Here is a 23,350-nt window from a genome sequence, read left to right as displayed (position 1 = left end):
TTGAGCTATTTTGCAAAGAAGAATTGGCATAAATGTCACTCTCTAGATGTACAAAGCTGGTAGAGACATCCCCAAAAAGACTTGCAGCCGCATTTGTAGCGAAAGGTGGTCCTACAAAGTATTGACTCGGGGGCTGAATACAAATGCATGTCACACTTTTCAGATATTTACTTGTAAAACATTTTGAAAACCATTTATCATTTTCCTTCCACTTCACAATTATGTGCCACTTTGTGTCGGTCTATCACATAAAATCCCACTAAAATACATTTACGTTTTTGGTTGTAACATGACAAAATGTGAAAAATTTCAAGGCGTATGAATACTTTTTCAAGGCACTGTAAATGGGAAAAAAAAGTGAAAAAATTTAAAAATAAAAAAATTTAAAAGAATTGAAAAATCAGAGCTACTTAAAACCATTCCTGCATCCTTGCACATATGATCTCATATATTGTGAATGGTTAGAGCAGAAAATGAGACTGTCATTTCAAGAGATATTGGAAGCAGCTGAGTGATTTCAACTTGCTGTATATCATAACACAATATATCATTAAAGAGTCTGTCCAGCTGATTCTGTTTTGATATATACTGGTGAGTTCAATAACCTGACAGTTTCTTATATCTCTATGGGAATCTGTTGGTGAGATCTCTGTCTGCTGTGGCTATTCTTTTCTCACTATTGGATTTTTTTAATTTGTTTTATATTATGAAGAATATAATAGAAGAGCTGGGACATGTAGAGGTAGGCAGGAACACACTCAAACCTCTTTGGTGGACAGGAGAGGAGCAGATCCAGACACAAATAATATATACTGTGGCCTGATGATTTTTCTACAGCTAAAATTATCACCGCTGTTCTGTTCACCCACAGCTTGCCCCTGTTTTCCTGGGCTCTCCTGCTTTAAGTGGTCAGGTTGGTAGAACACAAAGTAGAAGGATGAACATCCAGTTCTCCCTCTCCTCTGTGACAACTGAAGTCGGAAGCTATGAAGATTACGTCACTTCAGGTTTCCTGCCAGTCAAACCGATCTGTGCTTGATGAGTTACCTTGGAGGGCAGGGGAGGGATCAGGGGCCTAATAGATCCCTGATCTCTCCATAGAGAGGACCTTTTATTGCCACAGCTATCACAAGGGATGTTATTCATCCCCTGTGATAGCAATAAAGTTGAACCAAACAAAAACAAATTTAAAAAAGCAGTAATTTTAGCGCCAGACCTGTTTAACACTAAACTGGTAACCTGTAAAGGCTTTTAAGGCTTCACCTATGGACAATTGTATGTACCGTGGTTTGTCACAGTTCAACAGGTGTGTGCAATTTGGAATCTTTGCATGTTTGGTATCTATTTACTTAACGCAACATCATATGCTGTACATGACTGTACACTGCTGCCCTGCAGGAATTTTATGCCCATCATATTGTTTGCATGAGGCCTGAGTCCCTGGAATTGTAAAATGTTGTGGGGATAGCAGCCATTCATCCCAGACCCATCCCATTGCCGTTTTAAAACGGCTAGGCTAGTTTCAACAGTTTCTGTGGCCCCTGCTGGATTTATCACTGGAATCACCAGCTGTCTGTGATTTTTTTTTTTTCTTTTTCAAAAGAAAATGGTGGTAGGTACAAAAGGTAAAGTATCTAGTTGTTGGCATGGCACTCTTATATGCGTTGCATTCTGGTCCCAGTGACATCATCCCCACAAATCCACACTGCATTCCACTGACATCTGGCAAGAATGGGGTCGACCTCCATTTCATTTCGCAGGGAAAAGACTGGCGTGAGATTTGACTCCTCTCATTTGACAAACTTCCATCTTGGTGTCCCTGACATATTGATTAGCCTGTTTAAGCTTCTAAATGTTAGTGACCCTACTTTCGTTACAATAAATCATTGGTCTTACTACACTTAGAGGCACTTTTCCTTTTGTCTTTTCCTGTAATTTTTTTCATACTTCTTCATTCATTCATTATTGGTTGATATTAGATGCAGATATTAAAGAGCTCTGTTTTTGTCTGAAAACTGTATTCCTTTTGGATATTCCAAATATGCTGTATAACAGGCTGCAGACAAATAAATATTGCCTGAAGACAAAGCTGCATTTTTGTTTTTAGGCGGGTTGGCAGTGTCAGAGGGTGGGATCAGGGGCGGAGTTATGTAACCTGTCAGGTAGGTGGTACGGGGCCCCATAATTTCTGACAGCAGCCCTGCCAAAGCAGGGAGATGTTGCAGCTGCAGCATCCAAGATAAGCAGCCAGGAAGCCATCCATAACAAAAAATATCAGTTTTGAATGGAATGACCCTATTAAAAATAATTACAATATCAATAGTAAAAAAACACATAATTTGAATTTCCTGCTTCTTAACCACAGATCTGGGTTTTTTTTTCTTTTTTATATTTTTGCACACTGAAACTAATCTGGAACCAACATTTACTTTTTTGTTGTTTTTTGCTGTTGTTGCAATTGTAAAAGACCATATGTTGACTGTATGGTCTGCAGTGTATTCACATTATTGGCCTCAAAATTAGCTTTCAATGCAATATGGAGACGTTGACTGTTTTACAACGAACAAGTAATTTATTCTCATTGATGTTGTTCATCCATGAGACACTATCACTATCAAAGCATTATTCATTGTTCTGTGTAATGCAGAGTGCTTTCTGGAGTATTTTAAAAGCTTCAATAAGCACACTGTATTTCTTTCGTTTTATAGCAGACTGTTTTGCTCTGATTTCATATTTATCACATGTGAATATTCATACTGAAATATTTAGCTGCTTCCTATACAGTTCTTTATTATTAATTGTATCCATTCATATCTAAGTTTTAAGAAGAGCTTTTGGTATTCTTAAAAACAGAATGTTTTAAACTGTAAAGGAGCACTGAAATCTGCAAATGCCATTAGAGGTGACTTTCAAACATTCCACATTCTCATAATTTAAATAAATCAATGTCATCATATGACAGCTGTATGATGGATCTCCTCATTGGGAAGCCTTGTAGTTGTGCTGTCTTGGAGATGTGGCTGTCCTGAACTCTCTCTATCTAGGACAGTAAGCCTTGAATTGGACTTTATTTGCACTAAAGTAAAACCAAAAAGTACAATTTAAAAATCATATGTATGCATAAACGTTTTTAATGTATCACCATTTAAAAAATGGCTTTGATAAATATTTGTGCAAAGATCATGAGACATGAAAACAATGATACTATACTATAATTCTATGAACCTTCTGCTTAAAAAAAATGTATGCAGGGCTCAAAAAGTCCTGAGCTACTAGCAAGGCCATAAGAGGAGTTGCTCGCCATCAGTTGCTTCACCCAACCCCTACCCTGTCCTGCCCCTAATTCTGCCCCCTAAACATGCCCTTGTAAATTATCTCATGAAATGACACTGTTTAATGTTTTATGCAGAATTAAGCTACATTCACAGTGGTATCCACTGCCCCTCTTTACACCCCCTCCACATCCATGTCCTCTACCCACCTTCACACCCCTCCCACATTCATGTTCTCTACCCCCCTTCACACCCCCCCACAGCCATGTTCTCTATCCCCCTTCACACACCCCCCCCCCACAGCCACGTCCTCTACCCTCTTCACACCGCCCTCCCTCCCCACAGCCATGTCCTCTACCCCCTTTCACACACCCCACCCTTCACAGCCATTTCCTTTATTCCTTCTTTATACCCCCCTTCCCCCCACAGCCATATCCTCTACCCCCATCATGCTTCCTTCCCCACTACAGCCATGCTCTCTACATCCCTTTACACCCTAGGTGGTCCAAGCACCAGTTTAATAGGAAAAGTTAACTTTGGCAGCTCCTGCCCAACCCCCCTCCCCGTCCCTGCCTCATCTAGGTCTTTGCTGACTCCCGCTGTATGCCAGGCCCTGCTAAGAGAATGACGGGTGGAGGATGGGAGGAGAACTGGCTCCCTTTCAGCCTTGTCTGCCTGTTTGCGGCGTCCGTCCACCCCCCTCTGATGCGGCGCCACACTCGCCATCAGCTTATTTCCACCTGCCTAATGCAAGCAGGCGAGTAGAAATTTTGAAGGCTGATATATGGTTTAGTACTGTAGGTGTTTAGTGAGTTTTCAGATCCATAATATGTGATCTACTCGGTACTTGAAAAAGGTCAAAACTGGTCTGAAAGCTAAATGATCTAACTGTACATGTTGCTTTACATTAAGTGTACAAACTACAGGTTCAGTTTAGGACCTGATCAATTATGATATGCCTAGAAGGAGTGGCCATACTTAATTCTAGAATTTGAGTACCACAACCTTTAATGGTTCCCATTCAGCTATTTAATAAGATGGGTTATGGTTTGTTTTTCAGTGAGCCTGTTAGAGTCTGAGCATATGATGATATTATCAGAAATTACTCTTATTTCCCATGTATTTCTGCTTCCAGATAATTCTGATAAACCATTTTAGTTTAAAACCATAATCGGGTACTTGATGCTAGAAGACTAGATGAGTCATGGCTGCGATGTCTACCTTCATGGCATTAAGTTTAATGGATAGTTCCATTTTAATGAAAAAAAAATAGCAAATTAAAAAATAATAATATAGCACTGTGGTCTCCAAACTGCATCCCTGTGCTTGCCTTTTTCTGGCCCTTGAGGCATTATTCCTGCTACTGACGCCAACAATGGGGCACTATTCCTTCCACTGACATGAACAACGGGGAATAATTATTTCCACTGACAACAAAAATGGGACATCGACACCAACCATTTGTCCCCATAATACCAAAAATCGAACATTGCTTACTCCCATTGGGTATGGTCCAGCCCCCCTAGAGTCTGAAGGACAAAAACTGGCCCTTTCTTTAGAAAGTTTTAGTTTGGAAACCCTTCATATAGCATATAAAATGGCTATACAAGCCATATTTTAAATGTCATCTTGCAGGACTTACTTTAAAAATTTCAGCCATTGAAATAACAGGAATATCTTTGAATGAGACTATAATATATACCATAATGAAGAATGAATAAGCATTAAATTACTTATTTCCTTAATGAACAATACAATTGGCTGATAGAATAACCCCAATTCCGTGGGAAACAAAGGCAAGTAAAAAGATATTAATATCGCATATACAATTGCTACAGAAATCATATTGTAACTTAATGTTATTTTTAAAAAAAATACCTTTCCTTTTCAATGTGCAACTGCTATAATTTTCTGTAAAATTTAATGCAGGATAGCAACCTGCTCCAAGATACAATTCATATTTTAGGCAGATTTTAGTGTTGGTGAAATACTCTTCAAGAGTTCTAAAGTGCTCTTCAATACTTTTAAAGGGAAGGAACCAGACTCTCCCATTCAAAATCAGTCTTCAAGGGGAATATGGCAAACACTTTTTCTAAAGCGATGCAGACACTGCAGCTTTTCTCATCAGACCACTGAGTGTTCTAGGTGATTTTAATTTTTTCTTCAGAGCAGAGAAGGGCAGGCCTCTGCAACAAAGTTTATTAAAATCTTTGCAATGTACATTGACCACCCAGAGGGGATTGTTTTTTTTTTTCTCAACAAAAGTGGAGTTTTTACTTTAAAGAGGAATCCAAATCATATCAGTCAAGACTTTACATGTTCACCCAAAGATTAAAGATCTTTCTGATAAACCATCTTTAGTTTAAAGATATAATCACAGCCTTAGTGCTCAAGCAAGAAATGAGTCATGGCTGTACTGCTTACAGGGGCTATATATGTTCATCCCAAAGGTTAAAGGCTATGTAAGCTTTAAGGTTGCATATAATTTGCAAGGATCGAGGAGAAAGAGGACCAGGAACCTAAATTAGGCTCAAAGTACTGGATGAGTCACACTGTCATAGCATGTATGCTACACAAATGGTATGATATTTAAATGCAATGAGTCATTATAGAACCCATTTAGCCTTTGAATAGCCAAGGAGACTTCAAGTAAACCTATAGGTTGTCCATACTTCAAGCAGATTCAGCCTTGCAAATCGGTGAAAGCCTTAAAAAAACTCCAGGGAAAAAAATCCCATGCAGTGGGGTTGTGCCCACACTGCATGCACTAACTGCTTGTTTTTGCCTAGGGCAGCCTTTCTCGACCTTTTGGTTTTGGGAAATCCCTGCTAAAGATTACTGTATCTACAACTCGTGATACATTCGTGTAATGGTCAGTGGGAAGAATGTTCCTTACACTTGTGGTCATTGAGAAGAATTACCCCCTTATAGATAGCTAAAAATATCAATGGTGTCTGCAGGAACCTATCTGAGAGGCAGATATTGCTTGTTTCTCAAGGAACCCCTAGCAACCTCTGGAGCAGCCCTGGTTGAGTAACCCTGGTCTAGGGGATTGGATTGCCCAGATATACTCGCCTAATCCTCCGATCTTCCCAGCGCAAAACCGGTCCCTGCTGCTCCTTCACCCCAATGGTCTTGTGTGGTGGACTGTTCCTGATGTTATCAAGCTCATAGACCAGCTCTGGATGTAAGGACAGCAGGAACAGTCCACTGCTGGATGTGGGGAAGCGTTGTTTTCCAGAGGATTGAAGGATCAGGTGAGTATAGGCTCTGTGTTCACTCCTAGACAAAGCAAGCAGTTAACCCCTGCAGTTTGGATACAGCCCCACTGCAGGGAAAAAAATGCTTGTAGTTCTGCTTTAGGTGCTGGATTGATAATCACCAAAGCAGGTATACAGAAATTATGACTATAAGAGACAAGGAGGAATCAAGGTAGATCAAGTCTTTGTATACCCATTCCAGAAGGAAGGACTGTAACGGCTTCAAGTAAGTTAACTAGATCAGTTGCTGACAGTTCCCTCAGTGTCAGGCTGTTTGGATTTGAAGATTAGATCAGAAGATGAGAAGAATTTAAGAAAACATGACCATGTATTTCCGTGGAACTCTTCACAATGATCCATTGTGGGTCAGGTGTGTTTTTTTTAAAATCCCGCTTGTTGCATTTTTGGTGCAGATTTGGTACAGTAAAAATAACCGCACCAAAAATGCCACCTCCTCAATAGGAAACGTGTCACAAGTGCACCCGTGGTGTACCTTTGGTGAGTTTTTTGAGTTGCATGTCCTGTAAAAAAACACACCACAAATGCTGTAAAAACAGTGTGAAAATAACCTTAGAGGGGAGAAAAATAACAGTGCTTTAGAAAGGACATTTAGAACCCTCAAGGTATGTTCAGGATTCTCTCTGAAGAGGACTACTTTAAACCTACATCAAGATAGGAGTTGGGATTTTAGCACAGTCATAGTGTTTTCTGGATGATAATACTAGCTACTTGATTGGCCATTTGTTGCCCAGGAGCTACTCTTAAATGCATAACTTCATGAATGGTCCATGACATCATTGTACATGCTGCAAATTTGCAGTGCTAGCATTATGAGGCATTTATAAAACTAGAAAAGACTTAAACAGGGCAGATTACAAGTGTATATTGTTTCTGAAGCGCATGTTTTTATTTTTTTTAAGTAATCATCAAAATTGCATGATTTTAGCAAATGGCAGACATTGGTGAGTTTTCAGCTGTCCTGGTTATTTAAATATCCCACAGAAGGCTATCTCTATATGCATCTTCTGATACCTTTAAAATGGATGTCCACTTATATCAGTCTATTGAAAAGTTGCTTATGTGACTTTAAGGCATAGCAGTGCTTCTACAAGAGAATAAAATGTTTTCTTATCCACCTTTCACAATGTATTTTATCAATTATTTATAGCTACAAGTACAGTACTTAGCAGCTTTACATTCACAATTCTCTAAGCACCATTGTCACTCAACCATTTACTGCATGTTCCTATAAGTTCAATACATTATTATGTTGAGAAGACTAAATTAATTATTTAAATTGTAAAAGAATTTCACATTTGTTATCTATTAAAGAGTACTTTATAGAGTCTATGCGCTATAGCAGTGATAAACATTTCTTTTATTACAGGAAAAATCCACAGCACAAGCTGGAATACAAGCATACTAAACCACCAGGTAAGGTTTTCTCAAGTAGCAGTAATTTAATTAGTTTATCTATTTATTTACATAGAGCATTACAAATACCATTTCTATTAGCCCTTGTCCCAGTTTATAGTTAAATTCCTGTACTGTAGTTTCCCACGCTTACTACTAGTAATGTTATAAAGCCTCTGATGTCCTGTTAAGATGTTACTAAGCTTTAGAAGTTTCTTACCTTTTAAAATGAATTACATTTTAATTTGAAACGTGCTCTAAATTGGTGTAGTTGAATGAAAGCCTGTGTGAAAAAGTGTATGTTTTAATGTTGTTCTATATATATATGTTCTTTAAACATTTATTGACTCTGCAGTTCAACGTAGGCATTGAAAAAGAACAACTGGTAGGGCCAGTGATATAGATCTTTTGTAAAAAAAAAAAAGCCAAGTGCATGCTGTTCATGAGCCCATTCAAAACAAAGTAACGATCACATACACATACTCGCTTTTTCTTGGTTTCCTTGCCAATTCATTCAGCGCCAGGGGTCAAGTGAATTACCAGTGATTCCGGGTAGCAGGTACACGTGACTCATGCCATGTGACACTGCTGGGTCAATCAAAACTCTCACAAATGGAGTTCGAAGCCCTGTGTGAGCAAAGGCTTCCTGTGTGGGCAAAGTATAGGTTCACTTTAAAATAAATAAATGTATGTGTGTATGTATGTATATATATATATATATATATATATATATATATATATATATATATTATCTCCCCCAAGAACCCTTAAACCCAGGAACACCCTGCATAAAAAATGCCTTCCTAAAACCCTACAGTGATGCAATGCCTGAATATATAGCTGATTTCTAGCATGGAAACTTTTCAGATCCCCCTCTTTTCACTAATCAGACAAATTGTTAAGCATTGTAACAAAGGGCACCTGAAAGAGCGCTGTATACAAACTATATTCACTGAATTCCAGGACACATAAGCAGAAAGTCAGCCAGTTCAGCTGGAACCAGCCAACGTTCGGTACATATGTAGCGCTGTCTATTTAACAGAAGCTGGTCTTAAGACTGGCTTCTCTCAAATGGTCTTGCTGGAAACAAGAATTCAGTCAGCACTTGATGATGATCAGTTTATCCTGGCGGAAAGGGAGGGGAGGAGTTCCCCATTCAGAATACAATAGATGTTGTGCTGATTCGGGCATCTCTCAGGTTTTTTTTTTCATTCAGCTCGCTAGTTGAACAAAAAAAAAATGATCATGAATGCCATACACTATTAGATTTTTGAATGAACGTTAATATGAAAATTCTCTTAAACGTTAATTTTGCATTTAACATTTGATTTTAGAATAAATGAAAAAATGAAAACCACATACGCTGTTAAAATGTGTTTGTTAAAGCAAATTTTCCATCCTGCTCCTTTGAATTTTTCCATAACTACCACTGAAAATGAACATCAGTTTGACCCTACTAAGCATTAGAAAATCAAACAAATGTTAATAAAATGAAACATTTAGAACAAGAATTGTGAAATTATGCAAAAAAGCAAGCAAAAGAGTGGAAGGCCAAGGTTTGACTAGTATGTAGTGTGTGTCCTTCATTTGCTGTGTTCTAGGAGTAATTAGAAAACATGTTATATTTAGTCCTAGCACTACGGATGTAGAATATAATGTAACTTCAAAATATCGTTGTCTGATCCAGTTCCTGGGCAGCAGCCCATGATATTTGTTTTATATCAGTTTTGGGCCTAGGTTTCGTGCATTGGAGGTTCCAATCAAAGGCTTGTTTCACAGCACAGTGATCTGATCTACTAGGGGTATTGCCAAGCCACATCATTTTTTTAGACCTTGGAATTGAATTTTTTATTCCCTGTTTTTTGTTTGTTTTTTTTTCCTTTTATAGGCATAGCTCTGCACTGCAATTTGTATTAAATATGCATAAGTTAGTATAGGTTGAGCATATAGGAATAGTCATATATTGCCGAAGATGGCACAGTATTTTTTTGCCCTTCATGAACCTGTGCAATAAAAACACTTGGGTGTCTTTTTATACATTTTTTATTTCACTATATTTTTATTGAGAAAATAATTGAACAAAATGAGTAACATCAGTAATCAATTGTGCGCATTCAAATCAGCTAACAGCAATTTGGGTCCATAGCAGCATCGGCGTTGGCAGAACTATACTTCAAAGGCTAAAAGGCCATGTAACATATGAAAAATGGTGAATACAGGATTCATTCCATCCTGAAGCTGACTGATAGCCACATGGAGACTGAAACCTGATTGCGTGGAGATAGTTCCTGATGGGGGCAAAGAGAGAAGCATACTAATCAATTGGACAATTTAAAAAAAAGAAAAAAAAAAGAAAAATACAGGTAAAAGGAAAGGGGGGAAAGAAGGTAAGGAGAAGAAGATAGGGAGGAGGAGGGGGTTGAGAGATGACAATCCCCAGGGCATGTGACTGTGCGATCGATAGTTGACAAAAATTACATATCAAGGAAATGCGTCGCTGGTCACATAGTCGGAAACTGGTTCAACCAAGGTTGCCTTGTATTCAGAAACATATCATGTGCATTGTCGAGAATCACCGGCACTAATGTGCCATGAATGCACCGCTTCACTTCATCGAAAGAGAGGACTGCCATTTTCCACACTTTTGCAATAGTTTGTTTCATGGCCATCACAATTTGGGTAGCTAGGACACGTTCTTACTTTAATGAATACAAAATGTTGCGGCGCTAAGAATAAAATAAGTGACAATGAGTGATCAAAAACACACAAGGTCTAGCATGACCTGATAAGTGACCTATAAATGCAGCGAGCCTGGTCCCAATATGGGATACAAAACAAGTGACCCCAAGTACCCACAAATGGGACTAAAAACTGTATAGTGTATCCCTGTGGAGGGATGAAGACACACTAAGTGCTCATGAAGATATAAACCAAAAAACAATAATGGTGTATCACAGTCCAAACAGGTGTAAATACAGCAATCGTGCTTTGATTTTCTTGATTATAATAAACCAGCCCACTGTGAATGCACAACACACCGGTTGGTGCTCCCAAAAATGACTGCAATGGCCTCTCACCTCCACTGAGCGACCCCTAAGGGCCACAGAGCCTAGTGGATCACCCCTGGATCCTTCCTGTATGAATCCTCTTGATAGTCTGGTACGTGGGCTGTAAGGACCCTCTGATGTCCCGTGTCTTTAAAAGCCCCTCTCTGGGGCCGCATGCGTGGCCGGCTCCTGGATGGACGTGTGACACACAACGCTCCGTCCACCCGCCAGAGCTAAATCGCCACATACCTTCACCGAGGGACACCGCGACCACAAGGAGGGTGATAAGAGGTGTGCGCACCTCAGCATCCATGCCACGCCGACGAAAAACCCCTGGACCACCAGGGAAACTTACCCAGTTCTCTCCTGTCACGGCCAGAATCCAAGATGGCGCCGGCGGCAGCACAGGGGATTACTGCAGCCAGGAGGGAGATCACACAGCACGGCCCACAGATGCCAGACTGCGGTACTACTTATACCCTGGGGACCCTAGTGAGTCTTCTCCCCCTCTGTCCCTCACAACACGCAGCCCTGCCAAATCAAAGCCACGACTGGATACAGACCCCACAGATGGCGATCTACCCCTTAACCAGACAGCTCCTTACTGCAACGCTGATCTGCCTGTGATTGAGTCATTCTCTGCGGCAGACCAGCCCTTCACGGAATTATGCATGAAAAACATGCTATTATCACTTAGACAATCCTTACATAGCGATATGCAATCGTCATTAGTTCAAATTACATCTGTGGTCAAAAAACAAGAGCACAGATTACACCATATTGAATCTAGAATGGAAGAAATTATCATAGGGCACAACGACCTGATTGATGCACATACTGACCATACGTCGGACATTGAACAAATAAATCTAAAACTAGCGGATCTAGAAGATAGATCGCGACGCAGTAAAATCAAATTCAGAGGTATACCCGGATCTGTACTTAATGATGCGCTACTAGCCTATATACAACAGTATATGAAATACCTCATCCCATCTCTCTCAGATCTAGAGGCAGCCATAGACAGAGCTCATCGACTACCTAAGCCGTCATTTCTCGCAGCATCTGTCCCGAGAGACGTCCTAGCACGCGGAAGCCAGAAACCCACCCTCACTCCCGCCATCGCACGCAAATATCCGGCTATTTGCTCCAATCACCATAACACTAGGCAATCAACGATCTACAATTCCTCCCATCTGGAGACTGAATTCCACAATTTTAAAGAACCCAGAACAACAAAAACACCTACTAGAAGCCCACAATCTCTTTTTCGATTGTAATGACACACCGGACACTCCTATAACCACTTTATGGCCTGCTTATAAAGCTTACATGAGAGGTATCCTTATACAACTAAACTCCCGAATCAACAAACAGTGATCCCAACAAATCGACCAACTCCTAAATTCCATAAAACTAAATGAAGAAATTAACAAAAAAAACCCCAAATACCTCTACTTCTAGAACCTTAACAACCGACAGGAACAAACTTTGACTATTATTACTCTATAAATATGACCTTAACCTGCAAAAGACAAAATCACAATTCTATTCCCTAGGTAACAAAGCAGACTCACTCTTCAAAAAATAATTAAACAAAGGCGTCTCAAATCCAAAATCACCCAAATTCATCACCCCACCACTCGCGTCTCACTCATGAACCCACAGGACATAGCCAACACCTTTGCGAACTATTACCAATCCCTATATAATATTAAAGATGACCCGGACACAACACAACCAACGACCTCATCCATCCTTAACTTCCTAGCATCTGCTAACCTCCCTCAACTCACCCCAACACAACTCAAATCTATATCCATACCAATACCTCCCGCAGTAATAGAAAAAAACATAAAATCCCTACCGCTTAATAAATCTCTGGGAAATTATGGATTTACAAACGAATACTACAAAATATTCACCCCTAATCTTGCACAACATTTATCCGTTCTCTTTAACCAAGCAGCCTCCACAGGACAATTCCCCAAAGACATGCTACAATCTATAATTACAACCATCCCTAAACCCGGTAAAAACCCCCAAATGGTCCAAAATTACAGACCAATTTCGCTATTGAATACTGACATCAAACTATACGCTAAAACAATTGCTCAGAGATTACTCCCTTACCTCCCTACGCTAATACACCCAGACCAAGTAGGATTTATCCCTGGTGGACAAGCTCCAGATGCAACTAGACGACTTATCTCAATCTTACACAATCTTGAGAGCTCCAGACAACCCTCCTTACTACTATCCCTAGATGCTGAATTCATGGCAATTCATGAAACTCACACTTCAAAAATTTGGTATCCCAGACTGGATTCTATCGGCAATTCTATCCCTTTACTCTAACCCCTCAGCTAGAGTACTAACTAATGGTACCCTCTCCCAAATCTTCCAGATTTCCAGTGGCACCAGACAAGGCTGCCCGCTATCGCCCATAATCTTTACTTTACTCATCGAACCCCTAGCATCCAAGCTCAGAGACGACCCAACATTTACAGGTATTACACACCTCAAAAAAGAACACAAAATCAGCCTGTTTGCGGATGACATCATCCTGATGATCACCAACCCCTAGAAATCACTCCAAATGATTTGCACACACCTACGCAACTACGTCTCATATTACAAACTCAACAAGCCCAAGTCCTCTATACTAAATCTTTATACTTCAAAAAAGACTCAAAAACTACTAAGCAAACATTTCCCCTTCTCCTGGGAACACCATAGTATTCCCTACCTGGGGATCAAACTCACTACCACAACTGACCAACTATATACCTCTAACTATAAAACATTACTTGAAACGATCCCACAAGAACTCAAAACTCTTCGCACATCAACTCTCTCAACACTAGGGAGAGTGGCGACTTTAAAAATGTGTATCTTACCCAAGATTCTCTACATATTCCGCACTCTTCCCATCCCAGTTCCCAACACATTCTTCTCCAAATTACAAACAATCTTCGCCAAATTTATGTGGAACTCGAAAAAACCCAGATGCACTACGAACCTATTAATTCGTCCAACCCATAGAGCAGGAGCAGGCCTCCCTCATTTAAAATCCTACTACACAACTTCGCTGTTAGATCAGATTTATTTCTGGTAGCATCCAACTATAGAAAAGTCTTGGACAACAATGGAAATGCTCCCACAATCCGTGCCTACAACCGACAAAATCCTATTCCTTCCTCAAACCACTCAACACCAACTTACAATCAAACATCCTTGCATACAGGCCTCCCTCCAAGCCTGGTATGATCTTTTAGCATGTGACCACATGATCACTAAACCAACTCCTACCCCAATTACGAATTTATACTTCATTATTCCCTCCCTAAATCTATGACAATGGGAGAAACATGGCATTTCACACATTATATCTATACAAACACTAAATTAGATTCCTTCTCAACCCTCCAAGAAAATTTTCATCTGCCCAATAATGAACACTACACATACATGTGAATAACACACTTCTTACAACAACTAAATTTTCCACATAAAATAGCAATCCCCTCTACTACACTCAACATCTTACAAAAGCCACATTACACCAAAAAAGGAATCTCAACCTTTTATTCACTTATAACTAACGCCAGGTTTTCTTTAAAATCTACTTCTCTATCCAACTGGGAAACAACGCTCACACTACCAATACAACCCCACACGTGGGAAAGAACCTTTATTATCACCCAAAAAGCCTCCAGATGTAGTTCCCACTGGGAATCATACATGACAATTCTACACCAATGGTACCTTACACCGGCTAAACTCTCTATATACTACTCTCAACACTCTCCCAATTGTTGGAGGCATTGTGGAGAAATAGGTTCAATTTTCCACATATTGTGGGCATGTAAATCTTTAAAATCCTATTGGAACAAAGTGTTTCAATTGATCTCCTCAATCACTGGGTCCCCAATGACATGAAACCCAGCTCTCGCACTCCTACATATAGGAATTGATAAACTCTCTGCAGAATCTCGCACCATCATCATACACATATTAGCAGCTGCCAAAACCAACATTGCTAAATTATGGAAATCATCCAAAACTCCTTCTCTCTCCAATCTCTTCACCGACCTTAACTTCCAGATGGAAAAAAGATATTCACTCCACAGATCCTTTTACCACAAATTTAAACTCCAATGGTCTAGATGGCTCCAAAACCCCAACTGCACTATGAAATGATACTCATATAACCATATTGTACATACCCTCCGCAAGTGACGGGTGCTTAGTTCCTTTTTTCCCCCCAACCCTACCACCCCCCCCTTAGCCCCTCTTCTATACCTTACCCACTCTATGCACAGTATCTCACCTTACCCCGGTTCACACTCCGTCAAGCATACCTCTCAGTTAAGTGAAAACTCTGTTTATGATGTCCCTAGCCAACTGGTAGAGAACTTACTAGAATTATCAGCCAGATTCCAAGAGCTCCGTCCCTCTGGTGGTAATAGATGAGCACTACAGGAATCCTGCAAATGGATTTAGCTCCCAATGGGAACCAAAAAACAAGTGCCCATAGTGTAGTATTATAAAAGAGATTTATAAATCATTGGGAGCTAAATCCATTTGCAGGATTCCTGTAGTGCTCATCTATTACCACCAGAGGGACGGAGCTCTTGGAATCTGGCTGATAATTATACCAACCTTAAGGGGACCTCCGGATCTCTGATACATCTTCCCAGGCTGATTGATCCAAAGATTGGAATTCACCCTCTCCATCTACTTTAGGATTCCTGGAGACATTTATTTACGCGCATTTTCCGTGCGAGTCCGGTGAGTGCGCACTCTTTCCATTGCTTCCTGGTCTTCATCAGTTATTTCTTGGGACTATATATTTATATCCAGTTAACAACTACGGACTATTTGCCTTTTGCACTTATCTTTTAGCGCTGCACTCTGTTATTACTATTCCGCTTTTTATGGGTATACTGTGATTACCTTTAGTGCTAGCTGCTTGGTTAAGAGCGCTCACTTTATAACATTCTTATCCGGTAGAGAACTTACTGCATATATACCTCACTGTACCTAATGTGAACAGCTTTGTTGTACCATATAAAATATATTTGAAATTAAAAGCTCCTCTCTGGTTCAATAGGTAGGCAGGTGGATGGTTACCTTCATAGACTTATTCAATGGCCGATCATCCAGCTCCGGCTCCCTGATCTCCCGGTTTTAGAACCAAAAGGATGCCAACGTTAGTTCCGATGTTAAAAGGGAGAAACTTCAATTCAGCGTAACTTAACTTCAAGCATCACAGCCTTTATCTAGGAACTTAGCAGGGTGTCTCCCTGAAGCAGAGAACCAATCGCCTCATTTGGGCGGGTGTGGCAGGCGGAGACCCAAGCTATGACCAAAAATCCCTCGTAGCTTATATTATGGTTCATAACTTACCCTGGATACATATAACATTCTATCCACGAGTAGATTAATACATAGAATCTTCTGCTGAACGTCTACATATGAAATATGAGATACCCGCTTGGATGGTTAAGCAGATAACATTTTCTGCTCTCCTGCCAGCTAGGGGGTGTCATATACCAGGCGACTTGTCTTAAAGTGAGCCGTCCGAATATGTGCTCCATGTTTATGTAATTATGTCCTATTTGAAGATATAAAATTATATAGAAAAGTGGGTTTTTAAAATGTAAGTCTGTTTTATGACTCCCTGGAATGTCTTTTGTAGCTCAGTGAGGGCTCGATTTATGGCTTTACAACATCTTCTCCAGCAAGAGTCTCACAGACAGAGGAGCACCAGCTAGTTGTGGGATTTATAACCATGGCGCCCCCTCCCAATGAGTTTGCTGCCTGTGATCTGCATCAAACAGACCACATGTCACTCAACAGAGAGGGAGGGGGGATGAGGAAAGCTGATTTGGGAGTAGAAATGATACAAAATGGAAGATTCTTAACAAGATGGATGACCGCATCTATCTCGGTGTGCATGATTGCTACACTGGCTTCATGTATAATTGAAATGAGTGAAGTATGTAGTGTTTATATTCTGATAAGACTTCTAATATAACAAATTAGTCCTTTGTGTACATTTTCAGGAAAAGCGTAATATGTATATCCTTTTATTTTCTGTTTTCATCTTTGATGTTTTTTTGTTTTGTTTTGTTTTTTTGCTTTCCTTTTTTTTCTTTTCAACAAAAAGTGCTGATTCTTCATGAATATTTACTAATATTGAGATAACCACAGCAGACATGCTTGATTTCAAACTGATGTGATTGATTGTCCAAACATCTGATAGACATTATGCTACTAAACCTTACTAGCCAATTGTTTAAAATATGGAATAAACTTTGATTAATATTGCTATTCTTATTGTGCATTCAAATTTCAACTCTGTAGGTCAGCCCCAGTGTTTCAGTATAGTGCACATTGGTCTTAATGACCAAAAGTGTCTGCTGGATGAACTGTCAAGGTCCCCAGCCATCTATTACTTCCTTAGGTGTCATCTTTGGGCTAGGATTACACATGGGCTTAATCAATTGATTGTTGTGCTTCATCCGCAATACAGTACCCCAACTGGGTGCTTTTGTTAGAGAACTGCTTCCTCACCTCTGGGACACAGGATGAAGGTATTAGGTGGGCATTGCACCCAGGGACGAGGCGACACTAGCTTAGGTGCAAACTGGAACTGTTTGTTGAACAGAAATACAGGTTTTATACACTTTGGAAATAGGGGCAGTCCCCACATGAACAATAAAAACAAACATTACACATTGGTATAAACATTCCACACTTATTAGCTAACGAGGTCAAGTTGACACAAGACTAATCCCATCATGTAGGAACCTCTGGAGGACTAGCCACTAGACAGAAATAATACGTTACTCCAGTAACTCAATTAACAATGGGACAAAGACACAATGATAAACACGTCACGTCTTAATAAACAGATTACAGAAGGAGACTTCAACATCAGGTTTTTTTGAGCTAATTATATAAAAATCTGCTTATAATCTGAGTCTAGGGGGGGGGGGGGAGTTGAAGCAGTCAATGCTGGTTTGGGCACAGAGACCCCGAATATGTATCCTGGTCCTCCAGTTCTCAGAGTCTGTGTGTTTTTTGGGGAGACATGGACTTGAATCCGAAGTAAAACTACTCCAAAAGGTCCCCCAGGCACACACATCCCAAAAAATAGAGCCCTCTCAAAGCCAAGGCCCATAGTCAGTAGGCAAAAGACTAGCCTGCAGTATCCTTTAAAAGACCCTGTCCCAGGTGGGTCCATCAAATATATTTTTAAATTGCCCCCTTTTTTACGGGGTCACTGGAGTGTCTGTATATACTGTATATAATTCAGCCACCATTAAATTGAAGTCCAGCACACATGAGGGGCGGAGCCTGAGCATGGCGGCAGAGGAGAGCTCAATGTAGGAGCTCTTGGACGGAGCTCCGTTGTCTGACCTCCCCAAGCCCCCAGGTGTATCTCCTCAGCCATGTAAAAGCCTCGTGGCGTGGGACTTACCCTGGCCTGGCGGCTCCCCGCGGACAGGAGGTGGAGGCCTACGGGAGGAGAGTGGAGAGCGGCTGGAGACTGGTGGCGAGAGGGCGCCTGGATGCTGGGAAGCCGGCGCGATCACGTGACCAGCCGCAAAGCACTACTGGGAGATCGGGAAGCCGGCCGGCGTTCTGCGGTGGCAGAGCAGCGCCGACCTGTTTGCCGGTTGCCGGTTCATTCTCCCCCTATCCCCCTGAAACCCCTCGGGCTTAAAGTAAAACAGGAGGAAAACCACTGAAACCTGGACAATAGGAGAATCGAAGAGACCCTGGGGAGTCGTCCCCCCCCCCCCCCCGTGAACAAAACCCTAAACAAACTGAAGGAGAGAGCATTCAGCCGGGTCACAAGAAGAAACATACGAGGAGGGTGAGTGACTAAAGCTGAAATTTGATTTACACTAATGTGAAGCATTACATGGACCCCTAAAGGGAAGCAGGGTGTAAGAGAAAGGGGGGACCCCCGGAGACTGTAAAAAAGGTGGAAGAGGTTTGTGGAAAGAAAAGCCCAAAAAGACCAGCAGGGGGATAGGGCAGAGACTTGTATGTCAAAGAATTTTTTTTTTTTTTTCGCTTCATACCCACGAATTCATAAAGGAGGATAAGAAGGATAAAAGCCACAGAGAAAATGAAAAATAAAAATGTAAAAGGAAGTGGGCTTAAAGGGTCCCAGACTGGTACAATCAAAAAATATACCTCCCAAGGAAATGTAACCCCAGAAAGATCCCAGAACAGGATTGAAAGTGGAGAAGCAGATCTTAGTATGGAAAGTAGCCCTAGAGTATCATTAGTCCTTGATACCAGTAATCAGCAATCATTAGGTAATATAGAGATGGAAAAAGACCTACAAATACCTAATAAAAAAGAAATGGCAGAAATGTTTAAAGAACTGGAGAAAACAATAAAACAAGAAATGGTAAATATTCGAAGTGACCTGGGACACCTGTTGGTGAGAGTGGAAGAAACGGAGGAGAAAGTTAAAAATCAGACCCAGGCTATCTCTGAGCTAGAAAAAGAAATAATTAACATAGGGAAAGCCCAAGAAAAACTGATATATAAGGCTGAGATACAAGAAAATAGAGACAGGAAGAGAAACGTAATGATACGAGGGGTCCCAGAGAACTCAAAGGGAGAAAATCTGCAAGAGGTGGTTTGTAAAATATTAAATACTATAACAGACAGTACTGAAATGGAAAGGACTAAAATAGAAGGAATCTTTAGAAAAGGAAAAATCCAGAGACACCTGGGGAAAGAAAGGCCGAGAGACATACTAGTTAAATTTTATGAGCTTCGGGATAAAGAAAAAATCTGGAAGAAGATCAAGGGAAAACCAGTTATTAAGTATGAAGGAGGAGACATACAGATATATGCGGATTTGGCCCCAGAGACTCTGTGGAGAAGGAGAACTTTGAGACCCCTATTGGAAAGGTTGAAAGAACATAATGTGCAATATAGATGGGGGATTCCTGAATGCTTAATAGGATGGAAAAAGGTGTAGCAATAGGTTTGGCAAAGAATATTAGGTTTGAGTTGGAAGATAGAAAAACAGACCCAGAGGGGAGATTCTTGTTTTTAAGGGGCAAGTTACAGGAGATCGAGTGTACACTGGCCAATGTCTACTGTCCTAATAAAAGCCCGGAGACGTGTCTGAAAAAAGTGTTGAGGAAGTTGATGGACTTTAAAAAAGGACGTCTGATTCTGGCAGGGGATTTCAACTTTTGTATGGAACCACAAAAGGATGCTACCTCCCATGTACAGAGAGAGGGAAGTAGGGCCCTGAAATTATTGAAAAAAGAACTACATATAAGTCAATTGGTAGATGCCTGGAGAATTACACATATGCAAGATAGGGATTATACCTTTTTTTCAAACATGCATAAGAGGTATTCAAGATTAGATCATATATTAATAGAACATCAATTAATTGATCATCTGGTTCAGGTAGAAATAGAGACAATCTCTCTATCGGATCACGCCCCAGTTATTATGAAAATGGAATGGGGGAGGAGGATAATAGGAGGGCTGGGTTGGAAATTGAATGAGATACTCTTAGTAGAAAAGGAAATAGCTCAGAAAATAGGGGAGGAGATCGAACGGTATTTCAAGGAGAATGAGACAGGTGATGTATCAACAGCTACAGTGTGGGAATCTCATAAGGCATATATAAGAGGAATATTGATAGCGATTGGGGCAAGAAAGAAAAAATAAAGAAGAGAGAAAATGAGTGGGCTCTTAGAAGAAATAAGTAAATTAGAACAAATACATAAGAATAGAATAACAAAAGAAATAGAGTTGAAGTTAAAAAAAAAGAAAGAAGAATTGGAAGACGTGATAGAAGAGGAGAGGAGAAAAGTATATAATAGAGTTTTGAGTGAGAGATATAGATGGGGAGAAAGACCTGGAAAGTATCTGATGAGAGCCCTGAGGAAAAAGAAAAATAGAAATTATATAGAAAAAATAAAAGATGTTAAAGGGAACCTGAAGCACTCAAATAGAGAAATCACCAAAGTTTTTATAGAATATTATAGGAATTTGTATAATATAAACCCTCTGGAAGGATCAGAAAATATAGAAAGTGAGAAGAATCAAAAAAGAAAGAAATATCCAGAGATGGCTGGGTTATTAAAATTAAGTGAGGACCAATTGAACTCCCTAGATGCAGATATCTCACAGGATGAAATAAAATTAGCATTGAAGGGTACAGTGTCAGGGAAAAGTCCAGGACCAGATGGATATACAGTGAGATATTATAAAAAATATAGTGAAATCTTAGTACCAAAACTTAGAAATTATATGAATGCACTAGGTGGAGAGATGGAAGTAAGAAGAAAATCGTTACAAGCTCAAGTGGTGCTCATTCAAAAAGAGGGAAAGGATGCTTCACAATGTTCGAGCTATAGACCTATTTCATTATTAAATACCGACACTAAGTTGTACACAAAGGTTTTAGCAAATAGATTGAAAGAGCTAATGCCTGAATGGATACATGAGGACCAGGTGGGCTTTGTCCCAGGGAGGGAGGGCAGAGACAATGGGTTACGATCACTGATGTTAATACAAAAAAGTAAAAAGGGAAAAGAACCGGTGGTGCTACTCTATAGATGCTGAAAAAGCATTTGACAGAGTGAACTGAAGATTCATGATGGATACTCTGGAAGCTTTGGGAATTGGGCCTAGGATGAGAGAGTGGATAGGAAAGTTGTACAGATACCCTTCTGCAGTTATTGTGGTGAATGGGGGGAGGTCAGAACCCATTGAGATGTCAAACGGAACAAGACAGGGATGCCCATTGTCCCCACTGTTGTATGTTATATCATTAGAACCACTGTTGTCAACAATAAGGCTGAATAGAGACGTAAAAGGAATCCAGATAGGGGACACAGAACATAAAGTTGCCGCTTTTGCTGAAGACTTGCTGTACTACGTAGGAAACCCCAGGATAACACTTCCAAACTTAATGAAGCTATTAAAGGAATATGGAGAACTGTCAAATTTAAAGATTAATCCAACAAAAACGGAGATTCTAAATATAAATATTTTAAAAAATGAAAAAGAAAAGATACAAAAGGAATTTCCCTTTAAATGGAAAGATAGAGATATAAAATACTTAGGAGTAAAACTTACAGCCTCATATAAACATCTATATAAATTAAACTGTATCTCATTGATTAACGAGATTAGAGAGGAGTTAAAAATATTGGAGGAAGGAACCCCGACATGGATAGGCCGTATTAACCTGGTAAAAATGGTAATAGTACCAAAAATTATGTATAGATATCAAATGATCCCAATTAAACTTCCAGAGATCTTTTTTAAAGTAATTAAGAAACTGATAACAAAATACATATGGAGGAATAAAAAACCAAGAATGTCATATGAGTTGTTGAGTAGGAGGAAAGAAAGAGGTGGTTTAGGGCTCCCAGACTTTAAAAGATACTACAAAGCTGTAATATTGGCAAGAACCATAGATTGGATATATAACTATAAAAAAAGTTGGGTGAGAATAGAGAATGAACTCAGTGGAATAAACTTAGGTAGGGTAATATGGGTGCCAACACAGTATAGGGGTTTAATTGATAATGTAAACACATACACTTTGAATGTTTTAAAAATTTGGAATAATTTACACAAAAGTATGAAATGGACTTTCAATTCAACACTGATTTCACTAAAAAACAGGAGTTTTTTCCCCCCAGGTAGAGAAGAAATAGGAGGTAGGTGGTTTAAAAAGGAGGAGGTTCAATTAAGAGATATTCTGGTGGGGGATAAAATAGGATCATTTGAGGAACTAAAAAAAAAGAGGGAGAGATCTTCACTAAACTAGATGAATGGCGGTATTTTCAACTGAGGAGTTTTGTTGGAAGTCTGCCAAAACCTTTAAGGACAAGAGACAATTGGAACTTGTTTGAAAAGGTATTGGGAACACAAGGTGAAGGGAAACATGGGATTTCTAAAGTTTATAAAATACTCACTGAATTAGATACAAACACAAAGCCAACATATATAACAAAATGGGAAACTGATATGGGAATTGTGATAGATGAGGAAAAGCAGAGGAGAATATATAGATTAACTCACGAAAACGTTTCTATGAGAGAAGTAGAGATGAACTATAAGTGTTTGACAAGATGGCACATTACACCAAACGTAGAAAATAAGATGTGTGGAGAGAGCTCACCACTGTGTTGGAGGGGATGTGGAGAAATATGCACAATATACCATATATGGCGGGGATGCCCAAAAATCCAGATATTCTGGAAGACAATAACCCACTTGATAGGAAAGTTAACAGAAATAAACATAGGTCTAGATCCAGAAGTGTGTATTTTGCATAACA

General features: G+C 39.8%; 1 protein-coding gene across 2 annotated transcripts in view; it reads left to right on the top strand.

Moving 5' to 3' along the window:
• The window catches only part of APLF (aprataxin and PNKP like factor), a 314,793-nt gene that overhangs the window by 254,486 nt on the left and 36,957 nt on the right, over positions 1-23,350 (top strand). For both annotated transcript variants that reach the window (XM_089688811.1, XM_089688261.1), the window contains exon 9: positions 7,920-7,966. In XM_089688811.1, coding sequence (XP_089544937.1) covers positions 7,920-7,966 — 47 coding nt within the window. The remainder of the gene's footprint in view (positions 1-7,919; positions 7,967-23,350) is intronic.

This window comes from Staurois parvus, unplaced genomic scaffold, assembly GCF_062004578.1.
Source record: "Staurois parvus isolate SC_StPar_1 unplaced genomic scaffold, SC_StPar_1.0 ptg000001l, whole genome shotgun sequence".
Classification (NCBI taxonomy): domain Eukaryota; kingdom Metazoa; phylum Chordata; class Amphibia; order Anura; family Ranidae; genus Staurois; species Staurois parvus.
Note: the sequence above shows the minus strand (reverse complement) of the source record. Positions and strands in the feature narration are given on the sequence as shown.